This window comes from Pelophylax lessonae, assembly GCF_965119305.1.
Source record: "Pelophylax lessonae genome assembly, chromosome: 6".
Taxonomy (NCBI): Eukaryota; Metazoa; Chordata; class Amphibia; order Anura; family Ranidae; genus Pelophylax; species Pelophylax lessonae.
This window is the reverse complement of record NC_138773.1, coordinates 235,788,316-235,815,336: the sequence shown is the minus strand read 5'-3', so window position 1 is coordinate 235,815,336 and position 27,021 is coordinate 235,788,316. Positions and strand designations below refer to the sequence as shown.

Here is a 27,021-nt window from a genome sequence, read left to right as displayed (position 1 = left end):
AGTGTGTTATTATTATTATTTCAGGTACTTATATAGCACTGTCAATTTACGCAGCACTTTTTTACATATAAGGAGAAATGGAAGAAGTGATTGGCGCTGCCTAGTGGGGTATCCGGGAAATCAATTTGTGGTTGCGTCACTCCTAAGGTGAATTTTATATGAAATATGTGCCAATGGAACAGTAATAAAAATTTGTGTAATAAAAACTAAATTAAGACCTATGTGTATCCTTATAAAAACATAACATAAGAACCACTAAACAATGTAAAATCAAGGGTCACAAGTTGCGGTCTATGTGCAAAAGGTGCAGTGGTATACAAAACAAGAAGATATAAGCATAAAATAAGGAACTATTGTAATTGGATGCAACAAATAAATACAATGTGTGCAGATGATAAATATAAAGTGCAGGAGTGCAATGGTGAATATTGGGAGTGAAGTAATAAATAGATAAATATCTTCTATATAATAGCAACCATAAATTCACAAGCAATAAATATAACTGTAATAAATATAAGTGAAAAATATATAGCTGCCAGTAAATAAGTGCAATAGTACAAAGGTGAAAAAATTAATATATTATAACTGTGCAAAGCCGGCAGCAAAAATGGGGTGTCTCTATAGGATATCATACAAATCAATCCCAAAACATGTGCAATCACAGTGGATTAATAGATCCAAAAAGTCCTATATATATAGTCCGTATATGGTGGTTAAGGTGCTCTTTTCTCTATGCCCGGAGTGTGGTGAGTGGGCGGAAGGTAAGGTGCTCCCCTAAGCCTGGGGTCTTGCGCTTACCAGATTCCTTTACCCCTACAGGGGTAACCAGCGGGTCGATATTTAGGGATCGCTCCCATACACTGGCAACCTGGATGTCCCTAGTACTCGATCTCACTCCTCACACACTGGCTACTCCAGATGACGTCAGTGTGACGAAACGCGTCGAGAGCGTGACCACGTCATTTCCGTCTATCGACCCCGAGGCTCGGAACGCACATCCGGCGGTTGGCACGCACGCTACTTCCAGGTGCGCACCGCGAGAGAGGAGGTTGCGGCTCCTATGCCAGACGGACGCATTTTAGGTTCTATGACTATGTGAGTACATGTCTTTTTGATTGAAATTAAGCTATTTTAAACGGTAATACACTATCGGAGGCTCCTTTCCCTTCTCTTCTTCATACCCGGGTACTGTACTGGAATTTTCTGTATCTACTGAACGGACACCATATAACCTATAACGGAGTGAGATCGAGTACTAGGGACATCCAGGTTGCCAGTGTATGGGAGCGATCCCTAAATATCGACCCGCTGGTTACCCCTGTAGGGGTAAAGGAATCTGGTAAGCGCAAGACCCCAGGCTTAGGGGAGCACCTTACCTTCCGCCCACTCACCACACTCCGGGCATAGAGAAAAGAGCACCTTAACCACCAAATACGGACTATATATATAGGACTTTTTGGATCTATTAATCCACTGTGATTGCACATGTTTTGGAATTGATTTGTATGATATCCTATAGAGACACCCCATTTTTGCTGCCGGCTTTGCACAGTTATAATATATTAATTTTTTCACCTTTGCACTATTGCACTTATTTACTGGCAGCTATATATTTTTCACTTATATTTATTACAGTTATATTTATTGCTTGTGAATTTATGGTTGCTATTATATAGAAGATATTTATCTATTTATTACTTCACTCCCAATATTCACCATTGCACTCCTGCACTTTATATTTATCATCTGCACACATTGTATTTATTTGTTGCATCCAATTACAATAGTTCCTTATTTTATGCTTATATCTTCTTGTTTTGTATACCACTGCACCTTTTGCACATAGACCGCCACTTGTGACCCTTGATTTTACATTGTTTAGTGGTTCTTATGTTATGTTTTTATAAGGATACACATAGGTCTTAATTTAGTTTTTATTACACAAATTTTTATTACTGTTCCATTGGCACATATTTCATATAAAATTCACCTTAGGAGTACACGCAACCACAAATTGATTTCCCGGATACCCCACTAGGCAGCGCCAATCACTTCTTCCATTTCTCCTTATATTCAATGTTCCCCTTCTAGGGCTGCATTTCTTGAAGTGGGCAGCAGCCAGTGTGGTGTCACTTTTCCATATACTCCCTATCCTAAGCGCGGAATTTTACAACTCCTTTTTTACATATACATTACACATTCCCATCACTCCCTGCCCTCAAGGAGCGTACAATCTAAGGTCCCTAACTCACATTCATACATGCATAGTAGGGCCAATTTTATACAGGATCCAATTAACCTACCAGCATGTCTTTGGAGTGTGGGAGGAAACTGGAGTACCCGGAGGAAACCCACGCAGGCATAGGGAGAACATGCAAACTCCAGGCAGGTGGTGTCGTGGTTGGGATTCGAACCAGCGACCCTCTTGCTGCTAGGTGAAAGTGCTAACCACTACACCACTGTGTGAGTGAGTGTTGCTGTGTGAGGTAGTAGTGGCAGTGTGTTGCTGTGTGAGGTAGTAGTGGCAGTATTTTGCTGTGTGAGGTAGTAGTGGCAGTGTGTTGCTGTGTGAGGTAGTAGTGGCAGCCTGTTGCTGTGTGAGGTAGCAGTGGCAGTGTGTTGCTGTGTGAGGTAACAGTGGCAGTGTGTTGCTGTGTGAGGTAGTAGTGGGAGTGTGTTGCTGTGTGAGGTAGTAGTGGCAGTGTGTTGCTGTGTACGGTGTGAGGTAGCAGTGTGTTTCTGTGTAAAGTAGCGGTGACAGTGTGTTGCTGTGAGGTAGCAGCGACTGTGTGTTGCTGTGTGAGGTAACAGTGTGTTGGTGTGTGAGGTAACAGTGGCAGTGTGTTGCTGTGTGAGGTAGCAGTGGCAGTGAGTGTGTTGCTGTGTGAGGTAACAGTGTATTGGTGTGTGAGGTAACAGTGGCAGTGTGAGGTAGCAGTGGCAGTGTGTTGCTGTGTGAGGTAGTAGTGACAGTGGGTTGCTGTGTGAGATAGCAGTGGCAGTGAGTGTGTTGCTGTGTGAGGTAACAGTGTGTTTGTGTGTGAGGTAACAGTGTGTTGGTGTGTGAGGTAACAGCGGCAGTGTGAGGTAGTAGTGGCAGTGTGTTGCTGTGTGAGGTAGCAGTGGCAGTGAGTGTGTTGCTGTGTGAGGTAACAGTGTGTTGGTGTGTGAGGTAACAGTGGCAGTGTGAGGTAGTAGTGGCAGTGTGTTGCTGTGTGAGGTAGCAGTGGCAGTGTGTTGCTGTGTGAGGTAGCAGTGGCAGCGTGTTGCTGTGTACGGTGTGAGGTAGCAGTGTGTTGCTGTGTGAAGTAGCGGTGACAGTGTGTTGCTGTGTGAGTTAATAGTGGCAGTGTGTTGGTGTGTGAGGTAGCAGTGACTGTGTGAGGTAGTAGTGGCAGTTAGTGATAGACGAACATCGGCCGGGGGGGTTTTTCATTTCCAGTCTGAAAAATTAGGCATTCACAAGATAAAGAAGTAAGTGTCGGCCATTTCAGGCCCCAACAATTAACCCACATGCGTTTACCTGACAGCTAAGAACGTAGTATTCTGTGGCTGAAGGTACATTAGGCATTCACAGGTAACAGAAGTTAGTGTCGGCCATAAAAGGCACCAAGAAATAGCCCACATGGGTTTACCTGACAGCTAAGAATGTAGTATTCTGTGGCTGAAGGTACATTAGGCATTCACAGGATACAGAAGTAAGTGTCGCCCATTCCAGGCCCCAAACATTAGCCCACATGGGTTTACCTGACAGCTAAATATGTAGTATTCTGTGGCTGAAGGTACATTAGGCATTCACACAGTATACAGAAGTAAGTGTTGGCCTGTATAGGCTGCAAAAATTTGCTCACATGGTTTGAACTGACAGCAAAAAACCTCGTTTTTGATGGCTAGAGGTATGGTAGGTGTTCACAGTACACAGAACCGTAAGTGTCGGCCTGCATAGGCTCCAAAAATTAGCTCACATGGTTTGAACTGACAGCAAAAAACGTAGTTTTTGATGGCTAGAGGTATGGTAGGCGTTCACAGTACACAGAACCGTAAGTGTCGGCCTGTATAGGCTCCAAAAATTAGCTCACATGGTTTGAACTGACAGCAAAGAACTTAGTATTTGGTGGCTGGAGGTACATTAGGCATTCACAGAAAAAATAATTGTCGGCCCTGAAAGGCCCCAAAAATTTGCCATTCAATGGACATGAAATGCCTTTTATGTCGCTGTTTGTAGTGAAGCCAAGGACTAGGGATGATCGAACGGTTCGGGTCGACCATCGGTTCGACCCGAACATTGGCTGTTCGAGGTTCGCCTGAATTTAGAACTTTTTGCCCAAAAAGTTCGGAATTCGGCAACCAGAACCGACCAAAATGCAATGGGACAGGAAATGGGCTTTAAAAGCCCATGATTGGACCAGAACCATTAGCAAAAGCCAATTGAGGGGGCAGGAGAATGCTAGGAATGTGATTGGAGTGACTAGGGGGTCCATAGGCCAATCATTAGTGAATACGCCCCCCAGTATATAAGATAGCCCCCACCAAATTCCTAGCATTGTTATACAGGGACATGGAAGAGAGTGGAAGCAGTTCTGTGACTTCTGCTACAAAGTGTCATTTAGCATTTATTAGTGTGAGGAAAGGGATATCTAGTGTAGTTAGGGTGCTCTTTTACACTTTAGTAAGATGCAAAAATTTAGTTTCTGTAGGGAAAGTGTTAAGTGCCAGGGTGACCATAGTGTAGTGTAGGGTGAACTGACACTGACTGCTATGGCAGGGTGACCAAACCCTTCCATATCAGGGTGACCGCTATAGAGAAAAGCTAGTTTCTCTGAAGTCACATTCGCTGCAGTAATATGGCTTCGCCCCTGTCAGCTTGCTTTTTGGCTGCAGGCGTCTATAGGGATTTTTTGAGCACATGTTTGGAGTCAGGCATGACATCTGAACATGTGTATAGGGGGTATATATACACACCCATGTATGTATATATACACCTGCACATATATAGGTGTGAAAGGAGCAGAAAACACTACTTGCGCTAATGAAATAATTAACACCAATATAGTTACGCTCCTATCACACCTATATATGTGTATGTGTAAAATACAGTACATATAAGTGTGTGTGTATATATATATACCCCTGTACAGAAGTTCAGATGTTTTGCCTGCCTCCAAAGAACCCAAGAAAATGCCCAAAAAAACGCTAGCGCCAAAAAAAAAACGCCCAGGTGTGTTGTTGCAGGCATTTTTTGGGGGTTTTTGGAGGCAGGCAAAACATCTGAACTTGTGTATAGTGGTATATATACACACATACTTATATGTATTTTACACTTACACATATATAGGTGTTATAGGAGCGGAGCCATATTAGTGTAAATGATTTCATTAGCGCAAGCATATATTTCTGCTACTATGACACCTATATATGTCTAGGTGTATATATACATATAAGTATGTGTGTATATATACCCGCATACAGAAATTCAGATGTTTTGCCTGCCTCCAAAGAACCCAAAAAATGCCCAAAAAAACGCTAGCGCCAGCCAAAAAAAAAAAAAAACGCCCAGGTGTGTTGTTGCAGGCATTTTTTGGGGGTTTTTGGAGGCAGGCAAAACATCTGAACTTGTGTATACGGGTATATATATACACATACTTATATGTGTTATATATTCACAGTATACACAAGTTGGTGGCAGCTGTATAGGCCGCAAAAATGAGCTCACATGGGTTGAACTGACAGTAAAGAACGTAGTATATGATGGCTAGATATACAGTAGGAGTTCACAGTATACACAAGTTGGTGGCGAGCTGTTTAGGCCGCAAACATGAGCGCACATGGGTTGAACTGACAGTAAAGAACGTAGTATATGATGGCTAGAGGTACAGTAGGCGTTCACAGTATACACAAGTTGGTGGCGGGCTGTTTAGGCCGCAAACATGAGCTCACATGGGTTGAACTGACAGTAAAGAATGTAGTATATGATGGCTAGAGGTACAGTAGGCGTTCACAGTATACACAAGTTGGTGGCGGGCTGTTTAGGCCGCAAACATGAGCTCACATGGGTTGAACTGACAGCAAAGAACATAGTATATGATTGCTAGAGGTACAGTAGGCGTTCACTGTATACACAAGTTTGTGGCGGGCTTTTTAGGCCGCAAACATGAGCTCACATGGGTTGAACTGACAGCAAAGAACGTAGTATATGATGGCTAGAGGTACAGTAGGCGTTCACAGTATACACAAGTTGGTGGCGGGCTGTTTAGGCCGCAAACATGAGCTCACATGGGTTGAACTGACAGTAAAGAACGTAGTATATGATGGCTAGAGGTACAGTAGGCGTTCACAGTATACACAAGTAGGTGGCGGGCTTTTTAGGCCGCAAACATGAGCTCACATGGGTTGAACTGACAGCAAAGAACGTAGTATATGATGGCTAGAGGTACAGTAGGCGTTCACAGTATACACAAGTTGGTGGCGGGCTGTTTAGGCCGCAAACATGAGCTCACATGGAATGAACTGACAGCAAAGAACATAGTATATGATTGCTAGAGGTACAGTAGGTATTCACAGTACACAGAACAGTAAGCGTCGGCCTGTATAGGCTGCAAAAATTAGCCATTCAATGGACATGAAATGCCTTTTATGCCGCTGTATTTAGCGAAGCCAAGGACCAGGAATTGTTGTGGGTGGATGGCGGTCTTTCGGATATTTGTGGCCTGGCATGAGGAATTTCGATGAAACCTGGTCTATTGGTCACATGTGTTGAATTTCTCAGAGAGCCATGCCTCATTCATTTTTATAAATGTGAGGTAGTACTAGTCTACACTGTCATGAGCTAGGTGAGTGCGCTTATCGGTCACGATCCCTCCTGCTGCGCTGAACGTCCTTTCGGACAGGACACTGGATGGGGGACAAGCCAACAGTTCCATTGCAAATTGTTCAAGCTCTGGCCAGAGGTCAAGGCTGCCCACCCAGTAATCCAGGAGTTCATCACTCAGAGCGTCCACATCGGCCGTTAACCCGATGTAGTCGGACACCTGTCGGACACCTTTTTTTACGCTCCAACATTTGAGCCACAGATGCCTGCCTTTTTCCAGAAAAACGTGACGACGGCATCATGGAAGGTGGAGTGTTGGACAACTGTGAGGAGACAGGAGAAGGGGGAGGAGAAGGAGAATAGGCTGGACGGTGAGAGCATGGAGTGTGGCCTTGTGGATTCTGACAGTTTTGCTCCCACTGGGCTTGGTGATGGGATTTCAGGTGCCTTCTTAAGGCAGTTGTCCCTAGGTGAGTGTTGGGCTTACCGCGACTTATGAGTTGATTGCAAAGGCTGCAGATGGCAACACTGGTGTCAGCAACGGACACATTAATAAAAGTCCACACTGCAGAGCCATGTGCCGGCGTCCTGGGAGTGCCAGATGTGACTGTACATGGTTGATGGCTCGCTCCTGATACATTTGCAGTCTGCTTTCTACCTCTTCTGCAATGCAAGTTCTGCCTGCCTCTCCTCCCTATCTGCCGGTCCGTCAGTCCGCCAGTTCTACAAATAATTGGCCAGTAACTGTTGTCACTGTGTGTATCAGAGTTAACACAGCAAAAGGGGCCAAATGTTTGCAGGACTAAAATACAATCTTAGAAAAGTATACTAGTAAATAACACCTCAATTAACCACGCTAGCGGTAAACCCGAGCGTGACTCGGGGTAGGAATTTCCTGCTATTATCGGTATCCCCGAGTCACGCTCGGGGTGAATGGGCAGAGCTATGCAGACAGCGCAGCGGAGTGTCTTACCTTATCCTGGCGATCCAGCGATGAGCTCTCATTGCTGTAACCGCCAGCCGAGATCTCCGCCGCTCGTCTGTCGGTAGGAGGACTTCCTAGTTCCGTTCCCTGCAGCAGCAATGCTGCATGGGAGCGGAACTAGGGAGGGAGATTAAAAAAAAAAAAAAACGTTGCACAAAACACAAACACATTTTATATTATATATATATGCATATATATATATATATATGCATATATATATATATATATGCACATATATATATATATGCATATATATATATATATATACGCATATATATATATATATATACACATATATATATATATATATATATATATATACACACACACACACATATATATATATAATATATAACGCATGAATTATAATCTAATCAATAATATAATTTTATTATATATATTATATATTATATAATAAAATTATATTATTGATTCGATTATAATTCATGCGTTCGTGTTTCAAATTTATCACATCTGGGATGTCTACTAGAGTCTTGTTTTGGTCAGGTTTAAGTCAGTAATTACTAAGAATTGTAGGCCTATAATACATAACGCCAAATTTCCATGTAAAAAATTGTACCGCTTTTGGTACAGAATTCCTGACAGAATCATACCGCCAGGGAGGTTAAATATGTGGCATTGGGGGGGGGGGGGGGGGGGAACACAGGTTTATTACACCAGTTCTACAAATAATTGGCCAGTAACTGTTGTCACTGTGTGTAGCACTGTTTACACAGTGAGAGGCCAAATTTTTGCAGGACTAAAATACACTCTTAGAAATTTATACTGTTAAATAACATCCCACTTCAATATGTGGCATTGGGGGGGAGCATTGGTAGCACACCAGTTCAAAAAATTGGCCAGTGAGTTAGGTGCTGTGTGTACCAGACTTCACTCAGCAAACTAGGCAATATTGTTGCATGACACAAATACACTTGAAAAAACGTATTCAGAGAACACCCCACTTCAATATGTGGCATTGGGGGGGGAGCATTGGTGTAGCACACCAGTTCAAAAAATTGGCCAGTGAGTTAGGCGCTGTGTGTACCAGACTTCACTCAGCAAACTAGGCAATATTGTTGCATGACACAAATTCACTTGAAAAAGTTTACTCAGATAACACCCCACTTCAATATGTGGCATTGGGGGGGGGGGGGGGCACAGGTTTATTACACCAGTTCTACAAATAATTGGCCAGTAACCAGAGAGGGTTTTGAGCCAATCGAGGCTAGGGACCCAGGAATCGGGGGAACTTTATCCCTTACCGGAACCAAGAATACCGCCCCTTCCAAGGCCAACAACAGGGTTGGGGAGAGGAACGAAACCAACAATATCCCCAACGGGATACCCCCCAGAGGAGAGAATACACCTATCAAAACCCAAGAAACCAAGGAGAGGATGTAGAGGGGGCAGAAAGAGCAAAAAGAAAGAGAGAACACAAGGACAAGGGATCTTCAATCTTAGTGACGCTGTTTTTACAGATGACGAAATGAGGATTTTAGATTTGGGCTTGAAATATGCCCCGGACCAAAGTATAAATAGGTATGATACCTATATAGACGTTGAGAGATATATAAGGAAATTAAAGATTAACCACATAACGACCGCTCACATTGCTGCTACTGTGGCAATGTGGCTCGTTATCGTCCAGCGTTATCAGTCACAGCGGGAGTCGGGCCAGGGGAGGAGCGGTGGTGATCACCGCCGCTCTTCCCCGATCGTCAGGGTATCGAGTGTGGGGATCCGCCCGCTTGTGTAAACAAAGCGGGCGGATCTCCTAAGTGACAGGCAGGGTCAGATTGCAGGGTTCAGCATGTCCCTGTGTCACTCAGTCACCTCCCCCCACACATGTCAGTAAGCACCAGGCATACATTAACCCCTCCCTCTCCAATAAAATTAACCCCTTCCCTGTCAGTGTCATTTCTACAGTAACAGTGCATATTTATAGCACTGATTACTGTAGTAATGTCACTGGTACCCCCAAAAGTGTCAAAAATATGTAGCAGAAAACAAATTGGCCAAAAATGATAAAAAATTTAGATTTTTACATTTTTTAGGGGGAATTTCATATAAAAAAATGTGAAAAATATTGTTATTTTTTCAAAATTTTTGCTCTTTTTTTGTTTATAGCGCAAAAAGTAAAAATCGCACAGGTGATCAAATACCACCAAAAGAAAGCTCTGTTTATGGAAAAAAAAAGATGTAAATTTAGTTTGGATACGGCGTTGCATGACCGTGCAATTGTCAGTAAAAGTCGCACAGTGCCGAATCGCAAAAAGTGGCCTGGACGTAAGACAGCAAAATCCTCTGGTGGTAAAGTGGTTAAAAACCACTTTACTGAAAAGCCTAGTATTTCACAGGAAGAAAATGGTCCTTTTCAAAGTAGTGGATTAAAAAACCACTCTACTTTTAATCCTCCGAAGGCTTCCATTCATTTCTTGGAAGTTTTCAGAGCAATGGTGGAGGCAGACATCAGAAAATTAAAACCTTTAAAGTGCCGTAAGAGAAATCTAATTAATAAAGGCATAAAAGAACTAGAAAAAAGGAAAAACATTGTTGTGCGAGCAGCAGATAAAGGTGATGGGATCGTTATCCTGAAAAAAGAGGACTATTACAAGGAATTGGTTCGATTGGTAGGAGACCGGAGTACCTGCAAAAAGCTAAAAAACAACCCCACGAAAACACTCAGGAGCAAGTTGAAGAATTTAATCAAGGAAGCACAGGGAAAAGGAATTGTAAACAAAAAAGAAGCCCGGTACCTAGTACCAGAAGCCCCCCGTCTCCATGTATTATATCAACTACCAAAAATCCATAAGGATAATCTCAACCCTCCGGGTAGACCTATCCTAAGCGGGATTGATTCAGTTTTCTCAAGATCTACAACCTATTGTACCTACCCTTCCTTCTTTTTTTACAAGATAGCGTGTTGCTGCAGAAACGCTCAGTCTCACCACCACACCTGTCACAATGCTTAACAGTGCACAATAATAGTACTAATCCACTATAATATGGTTTCTACAAAGTATATTACACTGTGGATTACACCCCTCCCCCCCCCCCCTTTTTAGTGCACTGCACAGCAATACCAAAAAATTTGCAGCCCTTTACATGACTTTTGCGGACATTAACAGAGCAATTTGTGTGTGAGACTGCAGCCGATCTCTAACTGCCCCTAAAGCAACCACTGGATACCTGCCCCTATAGTAAAGAGACTGTAATAGACCCTATAACATCATTGAAGCATTTTAAATGACTTTTGTGGACATCGACAAAGCGATTTCTGTGTGACTGCAGCAGATCTCTAACTGCCCCTAAAGCAACCACAGGATACCTGTCCCTGTAGTAAAGAGACTGTAATAGACCCTAAAACGACATTGGAGCATTTTAAATGACTTTGGTGGACATTGACAAAGCGATTTGTGTGTGACTGCAGCCGATCTCTAACTGCCCCTAAAGCAACCACAGGATACCTCTCCCTAAGCTCAAAAAGTACTAGACCTATACCGAAATACCAGCCCTGAAAAGGACTTTTGTGGACATTGACAGAGTGATTTGTGACTGCAGCCAATCTCTAACTGCCCCTAAAGCAACCACTGGATACCTCTTCCTAAGCTCAAAAGATACTAAAAGACCTATACCGAAAAATACCAGCCCTGGAAAGGACTTTTGTGGATCTTCACAGCGCTATATGTGTCTAGCAAACTCTCCCTGATGAGCACAGCAGACCTCTCCCTACACTGGCAGAAAACAGAATGTGAAATGGCCACCAGATCGGGTCTATTTATAGGGTAGGGGGACTGTCCATGTGCTGGAATGTTTCAATTGGCTGTCCCGTTCCACTTGACGGCTGTGTCACGGGTCAAAGTTCTCCCCAATGTAAACAAATATGGCAGCCGCGAACGACGCCATGTGTTCGCAAATTTGGCGGGTAGCGAACAAGCAAAATTTGCTGCAAACCGACCGCCGGGCGAACTGCAAGGCCATCTCTAGTGGCAGTGTGTTGCTCTGTGAGGTATCAATGGCAGATAGTGTGTTGGTGTGTGAGGTAATAGTGGAAGTGTGTATGAGGTAGTAGTTGAAGTGTGTGAGGTAGTACTGACAGTGTGTTGCTATGTGAGGTGTGAGGTAGTAGTGACAGTGTGTTGCTGTGTGAGGTAGTAGTGGAAGTGTGTGAGGTAGTAGTGACAGTGTGTTGCTGTGTGAGGTAGTAGTGACAGTGTTGCTATGTGAAGTGTGAGGTAGCAGTGACTAGGGGTGTTGAAAATAATTGTTGCATAGATGCTTCGCGATGCGGCCACCCGCGATTCTGCATCGATGCAGACCCCCCGAATAATCGATTTCTGGCTCCTCCCCCTTTCTCCCTCTTCTGTCATTGCTGGATAAAACGCATGTAGGCGTCCGCTTCCCGCCTAGCTCTCCTGCGCAACAGCTCTGCTTACTTCCGGCAAGCTTCCGGCTACAACCACCAAGTTCCAGACGCCGTGCAAATGGCGGGAAAGGCTCCTCCCGCAGCGGTGAAGCGCTCCCTTTGAATAAATCCCTTGGAAAGCTGACCGACGATCGCTCTTTGAGGAAAGTACTGATGGGGGTAAGGAGTTAATTTTAAAGCCTAAAAGGGCTCTTGCTTAGCTGATGGGATGATCGCTCTTTGAGGAAGCTATTGATGGGTGGAAGGAATTCATTTTAAAGCCTTAAAGGACTCTTGCTTAGCTGATGGGGAAACCCACTAACAATATATAAAGCTGATTTACACATTGAACCATACTCCAAAAAGACTGCCTCAACTCTCTGAGCAAACTGCATTTTATGGCTGAATTCTGTCAATTCTTCTGACAACTTGAATTAGGAGTGCACTGCTGCTATGTGGAGTCCAAGTAACAGTGAGTATGGAACCTATATCATGAAAGGCAACCTGTTTAAACCTTTCAGAATTCTTGTGATTTAATTGGGGACATTTGCAAAGTTTCTACTTGTAACTAGATTGGATTGCCTTACAGCTTTGTTGATTACTTCTGGGACTACATCCATTACCAAACTAAGTCTATTACTAGTGGAGAACTTTACATAGATGTCTAGAATCAAGGAAAAGTACATTGGATTATGAGCTAGAGACTTCCGTGCCTGAGTTGATCTCTTAGGTGTAGGGAATATGTTCTCCAAATTAGCCGGAAAATTAACTACTTGTTTAGAGCTTTGATACTTGCTATCAATAGCCAAATACTTGCTCTTGATACCGTCTCCTGTACCATGTCTGCAGTCTCTAACCTCTCCTGTAGTGTGTCTACTGTAGTGTGTCTGTGGTCTCTGACCCTCTCCTGTAGTGTGTCTGTGGTCTCTGACCCTCTCTTGTAGTGTGTCTGTGGCCTCTGACCCTCTCTTGTAGTGTGTCTGTGGCCTCTGACCCTCTCTTGTAGTGTGTCTGTGGCCTCTGACCCCTCTCTTGTAGTGTGTCTGTGGCCTCTGACCCTCTTCTGTAGTGTATCTGTGGCCTCTGACCCTCTTCTGTACTGTTTAGGGGGGAGCCTTGAGCTTTTTAAGTTGTTGTCTGCTGTGTTTGGACTTTGCTACATGCAGGGATTTTTTTGTTTGTTTTAAGAACAGATAAAATAACCATGGGCGTTAATCGTGATGCATCGCGGAATCGAATCGTATCGAATCGTGACCCTAATAATCGTATTCGAATCGAATTGTGAGGTAAGTGAAGATGCGCAGCCCTAGCAGTGACAGTGTGTTGCTATGTGAAGTGTGAGGTAGCAGTGACAGTGTGTTGCTATGTGAAGTGTGAGGTAGCAGTGACAGTGTGTTGCTATGTGAAGTGTGAGGTAGCAGTGACAGTGTGTTGCTATGTGAAGTGTGAGGTAGCAGTGACAGTGTGTTGCTATGTGAAGTGTGAGGTAGCAGTGACAGTGTTGCTATGTGAAGTGTGAGGTAGCAGTAACAGTGTATTGCTATGTGAAGTGTGAGGTAGCAGTGACAGTGTGTTGCTATGTGAAGTGTGAGGTAGCAGTGACAGTGTTGCTATGTGAAGTGTGAGGTAGCAGTGACAGTGTTGCTATGTGAAGTGTGAGGTAGCAGTGACAGTGTGTTGCTATGTGAAGTGTGAGGTAGCAGTGACAGTGTGTTGCTATGTGAGGTAGCAGTGACAGTGTGTTGCTATGTGAAGTGTGAGGTAGCAGTGACAGTGTGTTGCTATGTGAGGTAGCAGTGACAGTGTGTTGCTATGTGAAGTGTGAGGTAGCAGTGACAGTGTGTTGCTATGTGAAGTGTGGGTAGCAGTGACAGTGTGTTGCTATGTGAAGTGTGAGGTAGCAGTGACAGTGTGTTGCTATGTGAAGTGTGAGGTAGCAGTGACAATGTTGCTATGTGAAGTGTGAGGTAGCAGTGACAGTGTGTTGCTATGTGAAGTGTGAGGTAGCAGTGACAGTGTTGCTATGTGAAGTGTGAGGTAGTAGTGACAGTGTGTTGCTATGTGAAGTGTGAGGTAGCAGTGAAAGTGTGTTGCTATGTGAAGTGTGAGGTAGCAGTGACAGTGTGTTGCTATGTGAAGTGTGAGGTAGCAGTGACAGTGTGTTGCTATGTGAAGTGTGAGGTAGCAGTGACAGTGTTGCTATGTGAAGTGTGAGGTAGCAGTGACAGTGTGTTGCTATGTGAAGTGTGAGGTAGCAGTGACAGTGTTGCTATGTGAAGTGTGAGGTAGCAGTAACAGTGTATTGCTATGTGAAGTGTGAGGTAGCAGTTACAGTGTGTTGCTATGTGAAGTGTGAGGTAGCAGTGACAGTGTTGCTATGTGAAGTGTGAGGTAGCAGTGACAGTGTTGCTATGTGAAGTGTGAGGTAGCAGTGACAGTGTTGCTATGTGAAGTGTGAGGTAGCAGTGACAGTGTGTTGCTATGTGAGGTAGCAGTGACAGTGTGTTGCTATGTGAAGTGTGAGGTAGCAGTTACAGTGTGTTGCTATGTGAAGTGTGAGGTAGCAGTGACAGTGTTGCTATGTGAAGTGTGAGGTAGCAGTGACAGTGTTGCTATGTGAAGTGTGAGGTAGCAGTGACAGTGTGTTGCTATGTGAAGTGTGAGGTAGCAGTGAGAGTGTGTTGCTATGTGAGGTAGCAGTGACAGTGTGTTGCTATGTGAAGTGTGAGGTAGCAGTGACAGTGTGTTGCTATGTGAAGTGTGAGGTAGCAGTGACAGTGTGTTGCTATGTGAAGTGTGAGGTAGCAGTGACAGTGTGTTGCTATGTGAAGTGTGGGTAGCAGTGACAGTGTGTTGCTATGTGAAGTGTGAGGTAGCAGTGACAGTGTGTTGCTATGTGAAGTGTGAGGTAGCAGTGACAATGTTGCTATGTGAAGTGTGAGGTAGCAGTGACAGTGTGTTGCTATGTGAAGTGTGAGGTAGCAGTGACAGTGTTGCTATGTGAAGTGTGAGGTAGCAGTGACAGTGTTGCTATGTGAAGTGTGAGGTAGCAGTGACAGTGTGTTGCTATGTGAAGTGTGAGGTAGCAGTGACAGTGTGTTGCTATGTGAAGTGTGAGGTAGCAGTGACAATGTTGCTATGTGAAGTGTGAGGTAGCAGTGACAGTGTGTTGCTATGTGAAGTGTGAGGTAGCAGTGACAATGTTGCTATGTGAAGTGTGAGGTAGCAGTGACAGTGTGTTGCTATGTGAAGTGTGAGGTAGCAGTGACAGTGTGTTGCTATGTGAAGTGTGAGGTAGCAGTGACAGTGTTGCTATGTGAAGTGTGAGGTAGCAGTGACAGTGTGTTGCTATGTGAAGTGTGAGGTAGCAGTGACAATGTTGCTATGTGAAGTGTGAGGTAGCAGTGACAGTGTGTTGCTATGTGAAGTGTGAGGTAGCAGTGACAGTGTGTTGCTATGTGAAGTGTGAGGTAGCAGTGACAGTGTTGCTATGTGAAGTGTGAGGTAGCAGTGACAGTGTGTTGCTATGTGAAGTGTGAGGTAGCAGTGACAGTGTTGCTATGTGAAGTGTGAGGTAGTAGTGACAGTGTGTTGCTATGTGAAGTGAGAGGTAGCAGTGACAGTGTGTTGCTATGTGAAGTGTGAGGTAGCAGTGACAGTGTTGCTATGTGAAGTGTGAGGTAGCAGTGACAATGTTGCTATGTGAAGTGTGAGGTAGCAGTGACAATGTTGCTATGTGAAGTGTGAGGTAGCAGTGACAGTGTGTTGCTATGTGAAGTGTGAGGTAGCAGTGACAGTGTGTTGCTATGTGAAGTGTGAGGTAGCAGTGACAATGTTGCTATGTGAAGTGTGAGGTAGCAGTGACAGTGTGTTGCTATGTGAAGTGTGAGGTAGCAGTGACATTGTGTTGCTATGTGAAGTGTGAGGTAGCAGTGACAGTGTGTTGCTATGTGAAGTGTGAGGTAGCAGTGACAGTGTGTTGCTATGTGAAGTGTGAGGTAGCAGTGACAGTGTGTTGCTATGTGAAGTGTGAGGTAGCAGTGACAGTGTTGCTATGTGAAGTGCGAGGTAGCAGTGACAGTGTGTTGCTATGTGAAGTGTGAGGTAGCAGTGACAGTGTGTTGCTATGTGAAGTGTGAGGTAGCAGTGACAGTGTGTTGCTATGTGAAGTGTGAGGTAGCAGTGACAGTGTTGCTATGTGAAGTGTGAGGTAGTAGTGACAGTGTGTTGCTATGTGAAGTATGAGGTAGCAGTGACAATGTTGCTATGTGAAGTGTGAGGTAGCAGTGACAGTGTGTTGCTATGTGAAGTGTGAGGTAGCAGTGACAGTGTGTTGCTATGTGAAGTGTGAGGTAGCAGTGACAGTGTGTTGCTATGTGAAGTGTGAGGTAGCAGTGACAGTGTTGCTATGTGAAGTGTGAGGTAGCAGTGACAGTGTGTTGCTATGTGAAGTGTGAGGTAGCAGTGACAGTGTTGCTATGTGAAGTGTGAGGTAGCAGTAACAGTGTATTGCTATGTGAAGTGTGAGGTAGCAGTTACAGTGTGTTGCTATGTGAAGTGTGAGGTAGCAGTGACAGTGTTGCTATGTGAAGTGTGAGGTAGCAGTGACAGTGTTGCTATGTGAAGTGTGAGGTAGCAGTGACAGTGTGTTGCTATGTGAAGTGTGAGGTAGCAGTGACAGTGTGTTGCTATGTGAGGTAGCAGTGACAGTGTGTTGCTATGTGAAGTGTGAGGTAGCAGTTACAGTGTGTTGCTATGTGAAGTGTGAGGTAGCAGTGACAGTGTTGCTATGTGAAGTGTGAGGTAGCAGTGACAGTGTTGCTATGTGAAGTGTGAGGTAGCAGTGACAGTGTGTTGCTATGTGAAGTGTGAGGTAGCAGTGAGAGTGTGTTGCTATGTGAGGTAGCAGTGACAGTGTGTTGCTATGTGAAGTGTGAGGTAGCAGTGACAGTGTGTTGCTATGTGAAGTGTGAGGTAGCAGTGACAGTGTGTTGCTATGTGAAGTGTGAGGTAGCAGTGACAGTGTGTTGCTATGTGAAGTGTGGGTAGCAGTGACAGTGTGTTGCTATGTGAAGTGTGAGGTAGCAGTGACAGTGTGTTGCTATGTGAAGTGTGAGGTAGCAGTGACAATGTTGCTATGTGAAGTGTGAGGTAGCAGTGACAGTGTGTTGCTATGTGAAGTGTGAGGTAGCAGTGACAGTGTTGCTATGTGAAGTGTGAGGTAGCAGTGACAGTGTTGCTATGTGAAGTGTGAGGTAGCAGTGACAGTGTGTTGCTATGTGAAGTGTGAGGTAGCAGTGACAGTGTGTTGCTATGTGAAGTGTGAGGTAGCAGTGACAATGTTGCTATGTGAAGTGTGAGGTAGCAGTGACAGTGTGTTGCTATGTGAAGTGTGAGGTAGCAGTGACAATGTTGCTATGTGAAGTGTGAGGTAGCAGTGACAGTGTGTTGCTATGTGAAGTGTGAGGTAGCAGTGACAGTGTGTTGCTATGTGAAGTGTGAGGTAGCAGTGACAGTGTTGCTATGTGAAGTGTGAGGTAGCAGTGACAGTGTGTTGCTATGTGAAGTGTGAGGTAGCAGTGACAATGTTGCTATGTGAAGTGTGAGGTAGCAGTGACAGTGTGTTGCTATGTGAAGTGTGAGGTAGCAGTGACAGTGTGTTGCTATGTGAAGTGTGAGGTAGCAGTGACAGTGTTGCTATGTGAAGTGTGAGGTAGCAGTGACAGTGTGTTGCTATGTGAAGTGTGAGGTAGCAGTGACAGTGTTGCTATGTGAAGTGTGAGGTAGTAGTGACAGTGTGTTGCTATGTGAAGTGTGAGGTCGCAGTGACAGTGTGTTGCTATGTGAAGTGTGAGGTAGCAGTGACAGTGTTGCTATGTGAAGTGTGAGGTAGCAGTGACAATGTTGCTATGTGAAGTGTGAGGTAGCAGTGACAATGTTGCTATGTGAAGTGTGAGGTAGCAGTGACAGTGTGTTGCTATGTGAAGTGTGAGGTAGCAGTGACAGTGTGTTGCTATGTGAAGTGTGAGGTAGCAGTGACAATGTTGCTATGTGAAGTGTGAGGTAGCAGTGACAGTGTGTTGCTATGTGAAGTGTGAGGTAGCAGTGACATTGTGTTGCTATGTGAAGTGTGAGGTAGCAGTGACAGTGTGTTGCTATGTGAAGTGTGAGGTAGCAGTGACAGTGTGTTGCTATGTGAAGTGTGAGGTAGCAGTGACAGTGTTTTGCTATGTGAAGTGTGAGGTAGCAGTGACAGTGTTGCTATGTGAAGTGCGAGGTAGCAGTGACAGTGTGTTGCTATGTGAAGTGTGAGGTAGCAGTGACAGTGTGTTGCTATGTGAAGTGTGAGGTAGCAGTGACAGTGTGTTGCTATGTGAAGTGTGAGGTAGCAGTGACAGTGTTGCTATGTGAAGTGTGAGGTAGTAGTGACAGTGTGTTGCTATGTGAAGTATGAGGTAGCAGTGACAATGTTGCTATGTGAAGTGTGAGGTAGCAGTGACAGTGTGTTGCTATGTGGAGTGTGAGGTAGCAGTGACAGTGTGTTGCTATGTGAAGTGTGAGGTAGCAGTGACAGTGTGTTGCTATGTGAAGTGTGAGGTAGCAGTGACAGTGTTGCTATGTGAAGTGTGAGGTAGCAGTGACAGTGTGTTGCTATGTGAAGTGTGAGGTAGCAGTGACAGTGTTGCTATGTGAAGTGTGAGGTAGCAGTAACAGTGTATTGCTATGTGAAGTGTGAGGTAGCAGTTACAGTGTGTTGCTATGTGAAGTGTGAGGTAGCAGTGACAGTGTTGCTATGTGAAGTGTGAGGTAGCAGTGACAGTGTTGCTATGTGAAGTGTGAGGTAGCAGTGACAGTGTGTTGCTATGTGAAGTGTGAGGTAGCAGTGACAGTGTGTTGCTATGTGAGGTAGCAGTGACAGTGTGTTGCTATGTGAAGTGTGAGGTAGCAGTTACAGTGTGTTGCTATGTGAAGTGTGAGGTAGCAGTGACAGTGTTGCTATGTGAAGTGTGAGGTAGCAGTGACAGTGTGTTGCTATGTGAAGTGTGAGGTAGCAGTGAGAGTGTGTTGCTATGTGAGGTAGCAGTGACAGTGTGTTGCTATGTGAAGTGTGAGGTAGCAGTGACAGTGTGTTGCTATGTGAAGTGTGGGTAGCAGTGACAGTGTGTTGCTATGTGAAGTGTGAGGTAGCAGTGACAGTGTGTTGCTATGTGAAGTGTGAGGTAGCAGTGACAATGTTGCTATGTGAAGTGTGAGGTAGCAGTGACAGTGTGTTGCTATGTGAAGTGTGAGGTAGCAGTGACAGTGTTGCTATGTGAAGTGTGAGGTAGCAGTGACAGTGTTGCTATGTGAAGTGTGAGGTAGCAGTGACAGTGTGTTGCTATGTGAAGTGTGAGGTAGCAGTGACAGTGTGTTGCTATGTGAAGTGTGAGGTAGCAGTGACAATGTTGCTATGTGAAGTGTGAGGTAGCAGTGACAGTGTGTTGCTATGTGAAGTGTGAGGTAGCAGTGACAATGTTGCTATGTGAAGTGTGAGGTAGTAGTGACAGTGTGTTGCTATGTGAAGTGTGAGGTAGCAGTGACAGTGTGTTGCTATGTGAAGTGTGAGGTAGCAGTGACAGTGTTGCTATGTGAAGTGTGAGGTAGCAGTGACAATGTTGCTATGTGAAGTGTGAGGTAGCAGTGACAATGTTGCTATGTGAAGTGTGAGGTAGCAGTGACAGTGTGTTGCTATGTGAAGTGTGAGGTAGCAGTGACAGTGTGTTGCTATGTGAAGTGTGAGGTAGCAGTGACAATGTTGCTATGTGAAGTGTGAGGTAGCAGTGACAGTGTGTTGCTATGTGAAGTGTGAGGTAGCAGTGACATTGTGTTGCTATGTGAAGTGTGAGGTAGCAGTAACAGTGTGTTGCTATGTGAAGTGTGAGGTAGCAGTGACAGTGTGTTGCTATGTGAAGTGTGAGGTAGCAGTGACAGTGTGTTGCTATGTGAAGTGTGAGGTAGCAGTGACAGTGTTGCTATGTGAAGTGCGAGGTAGCAGTGACAGTGTGTTGCTATGTGAAGTGTGAGGTAGCAGTGACAGTGTGTTGCTATGTGAAGTGTGAGGTAGCAGTGACAGTGTGTTGCTATGTGAAGTGTGAGGTAGCAGTGACAGTGTGTTGCTATGTGAAGTGTGAGGTAGCAGTGACAGTGTTGCTATGTGAAGTGTGAGGTAGCAGTGACAGTGTGTTGCTATGTGAAGTGTGAGGTAGCAGTGACAGTGTGTTGCTATGTGAAGTGTGAGGTAGCAGTGACAATGTTGCTATGTGAAGTGTGAGGTAGCAGTGACAGTGTGTTGCTATGTGAAGTGTGAGGTAGCAGTGACAATGTTGCTATGTGAAGTGTGAGGTAGTAGTGACAGTGTGTTGCTATGTGAAGTGTGAGGTAGCAGTGACAGTGTGTTGCTATGTGAAGTGTGAGGTAGCAGTGACAGTGTTGCTATGTGAAGTGTGAGGTAGCAGTGACAATGTTGCTATGTGAAGTGTGAGGTAGCAGTGACAATGTTGCTATGTGAAGTGTGAGGTAGCAGTGACAGTGTGTTGCTATGTGAAGTGTGAGGTAGCAGTGACAGTGTGTTGCTATGTGAAGTGTGAGGTAGCAGTGACAATGTTGCTATGTGAAGTGTGAGGTAGCAGTGACAGTGTGTTGCTATGTGAAGTGTGAGGTAGCAGTGACATTGTGTTGCTATGTGAAGTGTGAGGTAGCAGTGACAGTGTGTTGCTATGTGAAGTGTGAGGTAGCAGTGACAGTGTGTTGCTATGTGAAGTGTGAGGTAGCAGTGACAGTGTGTTGCTATGTGAAGTGTGAGGTAGCAGTGACAGTGTGTTGCTATGTGAAGTGTGAGGTAGCAGTGACAGTGTTGCTATGTGAAGTGTGAGGTAGTAGTGACAGTGTGTTGCTATGTGAAGTATGAGGTAGCAGTGACAATGTTGCTATGTGAAGTGTGAGGTAGCAGTGACAGTGTGTTGCTATGTGAAGTGTGAGGTAGCAGTGACAGTGTGTTGCTATGTGAAGTGTGAGGTAGCAGTGACAGTGTGTTGCTATGTGAAGTGTGAGGTAGCAGTGACAGTGTTGCTATGTGAAGTGTGAGGTAGCAGTGACAGTGTGTTGCTATGTGAAGTGTGAGGTAGCAGTGACAGTGTTGCTATGTGAAGTGTGAGGTAGCAGTAACAGTGTATTGCTATGTGAAGTGTGAGGTAGCAGTTACAGTGTGTTGCTATGTGAAGTGTGAGGTAGCAGTGACAGTGTTGCTATGTGAAGTGTGAGGTAGCAGTGACAGTGTTGCTATGTGAAGTGTGAGGTAGCAGTGACAGTGTGTTGCTATGTGAAGTGTGAGGTAGCAGTGACAGTGTGTTGCTATGTGAGGTAGCAGTGACAGTGTGTTGCTATGTGAAGTGTGAGGTAGCAGTTACAGTGTGTTGCTATGTGAAGTGTGAGGTAGCAGTGACAGTGTTGCTATGTGAAGTGTGAGGTAGCAGTGACAGTGTGTTGCTATGTGAAGTGTGAGGTAGCAGTGAGAGTGTGTTGCTATGTGAGGTAGCAGTGACAGTGTGTTGCTATGTGAAGTGTGAGGTAGCAGTGACAGTGTGTTGCTATGTGAAGTGTGGGTAGCAGTGACAGTGTGTTGCTATGTGAAGTGTGAGGTAGCAGTGACAGTGTGTTGCTATGTGAAGTGTGAGGTAGCAGTGACAATGTTGCTATGTGAAGTGTGAGGTAGCAGTGACAGTGTGTTGCTATGTGAAGTGTGAGGTAGCAGTGACAGTGTTGCTATGTGAAGTGTGAGGTAGCAGTGACAGTGTTGCTATGTGAAGTGTGAGGTAGCAGTGACAGTGTGTTGCTATGTGAAGTGTGAGGTAGCAGTGACAGTGTGTTGCTATGTGAAGTGTGAGGTAGCAGTGACAATGTTGCTATGTGAAGTGTGAGGTAGCAGTGACAGTGTGTTGCTATGTGAAGTGTGAGGTAGCAGTGACAATGTTGCTATGTGAAGTGTGAGGTAGCAGTGACAGTGTGTTGCTATGTGAAGTGTGAGGTAGCAGTGACAGTGTGTTGCTATGTGAAGTGTGAGGTAGCAGTGACAGTGTTGCTATGTGAAGTGTGAGGTAGCAGTGACAGTGTGTTGCTATGTGAGGTAGCAGTGACAGTGTGTTGCTATGTGAAGTGTGAGGTAGCAGTTACAGTGTGTTGCTATGTGAAGTGTGAGGTAGCAGTGACAGTGTTGCTATGTGAAGTGTGAGGTAGCAGTGACAGTGTGTTGCTATGTGAAGTGTGAGGTAGCAGTGAGAGTGTGTTGCTATGTGAGGTAGCAGTGACAGTGTGTTGCTATGTGAAGTGTGAGGTAGCAGTGACAGTGTGTTGCTATGTGAAGTGTGGGTAGCAGTGACAGTGTGTTGCTATGTGAAGTGTGAGGTAGCAGTGACAGTGTGTTGCTATGTGAAGTGTGAGGTAGCAGTGACAATGTTGCTATGTGAAGTGTGAGGTAGCAGTGACAGTGTGTTGCTATGTGAAGTGTGAGGTAGCAGTGACAGTGTTGCTATGTGAAGTGTGAGGTAGCAGTGACAGTGTTGCTATGTGAAGTGTGAGGTAGCAGTGACAGTGTGTTGCTATGTGAAGTGTGAGGTAGCAGTGACAGTGTGTTGCTATGTGAAGTGTGAGGTAGCAGTGACAATGTTGCTATGTGAAGTGTGAGGTAGCAGTGACAGTGTGTTGCTATGTGAAGTGTGAGGTAGCAGTGACAATGTTGCTATGTGAAGTGTGAGGTAGCAGTGACAGTGTGTTGCTATGTGAAGTGTGAGGTAGCAGTGACAGTGTGTTGCTATGTGAAGTGTGAGGTAGCAGTGACAGTGTTGCTATGTGAAGTGTGAGGTAGCAGTGACAGTGTGTTGCTATGTGAAGTGTGAGGTAGCAGTGACAATGTTGCTATGTGAAGTGTGAGGTAGCAGTGACAGTGTGTTGCTATGTGAAGTGTGAGGTAGCAGTGACAGTGTGTTGCTATGTGAAGTGTGAGGTAGCAGTGACAGTGTTGCTATGTGAAGTGTGAGGTAGTAGTGACAGTGTGTTGCTATGTGAAGTATGAGGTAGCAGTGACAATGTTGCTATGTGAAGTGTGAGGTAGCAGTGACAGTGTGTTGCTATGTGAAGTGTGAGGTAGCAGTGACAGTGTGTTGCTATGTGAAGTGTGAGGTAGCAGTGGAGGACACACACACCTCTCCCCTCTGCATACAATGGAAGTGAAGCTATGAAGGCTAGGTAGGGGGTGTATGGGAGGGACGAGCACCACCCAGCGGTAGGCAGGGAGGAGCGCACGTCCAGAGGGAGGCCGGTGATGCCGCCCGTAGTAATTAAGCCTGGGAAGGGAAGCGGAGAGAATGTAGCGAGCTGTGCACTGTAACAAAGTAACTTTTCCAGGCATGGAGTGAGCGGACTGTCCCGAGCTCGGTGTGCGGACTGGTCGGGGCGGACTTGTCTTGTTGTGTGAGAGTTGAGGCGGGTGGAGGAGCGGAGCCCTCGGTGCTCAGTATGGAGGAGACTCAGGCCAGGGAATTGGTAGCCAAGAAGAGGATGGCCTGGGCCAAGAGCAGAGATTCATGGCAGGCGTCCGAGGCGGCCGACGAGGTCCCGGGGGAAACCGGCAACACCCCCACTAACAAGCCGGGGGACAGAGCAGGTGAGTGCCGGGCTCAGCAGGGGAACCCTCACCTCTGCTAATGGAGGGCAGCAGAGGAAACTACACACTTCCTCCTCATCACCATGTTTACATACAATCTGATGATGGCCATACATGTATCAATCCCAGGACTGAATCCAGAGATCGCTCACCACCCATCAACACCTGATCATATACTTATCAGTCTCACCCTACAATCACTAGCCAATCTTATGGTGGCCATCCACATACCTTTCACTAGCCAATCTTATGGTGGCCATCCACATACCTTTCACTAGCCAATCTTATGGCGGCCATCCACATACCTTTCACTAGCCAATCTTATGGCGGCCATCCACATACCTTTCACTAGCCAATCTTATGGCGGCCATCCACATACCTTTCACTAGCCAATCTTATGGTGGCCATCCACATACCTTTCACTAGCCAATCTTATGGTGGCCATCCACATACCTTTCACTAGCCAATCTTATGGTGGCCATCCACATACCTTTCACTAGCCAATCTTATGGCGGCCATCCACATCCCTATCGCTAGCCAATCCTATGGCGTCCATCCACATACCTATCGCTAGCCAATCCTATGGCGGCCATCCACATACCTATCGCTAGCCAATCTTATGGCGGCCATCCACATAACTATCACTAGCCAATCTTATGGCGGCCATCCACATAACTATCACTAGCCAATCTTATGGCGGCCATCCACATAACTATCACTAGCCAATCTTATGGCGGCCATCCACATAACTATCACTAGCCAATCTTATGGCGGCCATCCACATAACTATCACTAGCCAATCTTATGGGGCCATCCACATAACTATCACTAGCCAATCCTATGGCGGCCATCCACATAACTATCACTAGCCAATCCTATGGCGGCCATCCACATAACTATCACTAGCCAATCCTATGGCGGCCATCCACATAACTATCACTAGCCAATCCTATGGCGGGCATCCACATAACTATCACTAGCCAATCTTATGGCGGCCATCCACATAACTATCACTAGCCAATGCTATGGCGGCTTCCCGATCCCGTGGCGGCCACCCACATACCTTTTGCTGCCCGATCCCATGGCGGCCACCCACATACTTATCACCTGATCTTACACACAATTTATTGATCAATGAATATTCTGGTTCAATACCATGGTCAAATCTAGAGATCGTTGAATACCTGATCTTACACATTTCAATCTTGTACAATGAACGATCCATTCAATATTATGATTGAGTCCAGAGATTGATTACCTATCACTACCTGACCTTACATGTCATTGATTAATGAACAGACTGGATCAATAATTTAGTGAAATCCAGATTTATAATTACCTGATCTTATGCTGGCCAAAAAAAAATATATAATCTCATATAGTCAATTGTTTTTTAATGTCAGGGATCAAAATAAAATCAGTAGAGCAAGAAAAGTTCAATCGATGTGCCATACACTTACTGGATATAACAATAGATCTACTTTCCTCCTATACCCATCAGAACAGTTTTGATGCAATTACTCATTCTTGCTGAAAATAGATTACACAGTATATTGTATGTTTCTTTTTTCAGTAATCTGTAGATTTGATCATATTTTCTGATTCTGTGAAGAGTGATTCAATTAGATCATTGGCCACCATTACACACATCACTGTCATTGCCCGGTGATCAGTCTGGTTCAGTATTCTGGTCAAATCCGTAGATTGTGAAATGCTTTTTTACTTCCTGATCATCTTCTATGTATCAATATTGTTGTCAAATCCCAGAGATTGTTGAATCTTATTACAACCTGATCTTCCATTTATCAATCACATGATTCAGTGAACAGTCTGGTTCAATATCATGATGATGTGGATCTGAGGAATACCTGATCTGACATGTATCAATCTCATTGTTCAGTGAATTAGTGTTTTTGGCGAATCTAGTATAGCAGTAGCAGGGTATAAGTCCGCTTCACACTGGTGCAAATTTAACATTTTCACTTTGCAATCTAAATTCTTCTTAGAATGTGCGGTTTCCATGCAAATTTAGTTTGAATTTGTGATCCGAGGTCACATCTACAATTTTGTTCCCCATAAAATATATGTGAACAGCCTTCATTGGAAATTTAGAGGTGCACTAAATGGGAATTTTGGTACCGAAAATGCAGGATGCGCTTGGCCGAAAAAAGAAAATGACGGTTTTTAAAATGTATATATTTTTATATATAATTGTATTCAACCTTTTTATTATCATAAATTTAAATGAATATAAATTTATTGTTGGCCATTATTGGCACCTTTTTTATGCTTGGTTCACACCTATGCGTTTTATTGCTTTTTTGCAGAAACGCACTACAGTTTATTTAACATGGTTTCCAATGTGACACGTTCACATTCATGCGTTTTTTGAAAAGGGTCAGGGACTTTTTTTTTTTTTTTTAAAAAAAGCAAAATGGTGTGTTTTTGGTTCAATAGATTTCAATGGAGAATCTGCAGAAAAGCATGTAGAGCTTTTTTGCTGCGATTTGCATTTTTTTAATCAACCCAGCAAAGAAAAAAAGAGCAAAAATGCAAAACGCATAAAAAAGCGTGAAAAATGCGTCAAAAATGTGTGTGCAAAAACACTGCAGAAATGGATCAAAAGAAAACTGAATAGGTGTGATCCATGCCTTAGTGCAAGAAAGGCTCAAGAAAAATGTATCCCTTTGAATTCTTAGTGCCGGTTCACACTGTTCCGACTTGTCAGGCGACTTGGTCGTCTGACAAGTCGTGCTCCATTCTGTGCAATTGGAACCATTCTAATAGGAGCGACTCAAGTCGCTCCGACTTAGAAAAAGGTTCCTGCACTACTTTTGGGCGACTTGCATTGACTTCCATTATGTGAAGTCGGTGCAAGCCGCGCCGAAGTCGCGGTGCATTAAGTCGCCCCGAAGTCGTGTTGCCATAGTGTGAACCAACACTTAAAGTGGTGTTTCAACTGTTTTTGTGTTTATTAAAAGTCAGCAGCTACAAAAAGTGTACACACGCTCACCTGGCCCATGATCCAGCCATACGCCTGCCCGAACCCTCGGTTTTCTCCCCCGCCTCTCCCCAGCACCAGCATCACAAGTGTGGGCATGTGGCTGTGACAGCTTGTGGCT

At 44.7% G+C, this 27,021-nt stretch overlaps 1 protein-coding gene across 2 annotated transcripts in view; it reads left to right on the top strand.

The window, feature by feature from the left end:
• The first annotated feature begins 23,562 nt into the window (after positions 1 to 23,562).
• ITPRID2 (ITPR interacting domain containing 2) overlaps positions 23,563 to 27,021 on the top strand; it is a 198,400-nt gene continuing 194,941 nt past the window's right edge. Inside the window, exon 1 of one of the 2 annotated variants that reach the window (XM_082260381.1) lies at positions 23,563 to 23,899. In XM_082260381.1, coding sequence (XP_082116507.1) covers positions 23,752 to 23,899 — 148 coding nt within the window. In that variant the 5' untranslated portion in view covers positions 23,563 to 23,751. The remainder of the gene's footprint in view (positions 23,900 to 27,021) is intronic. The other variant, XM_082260382.1, reaches the window with a different exon arrangement.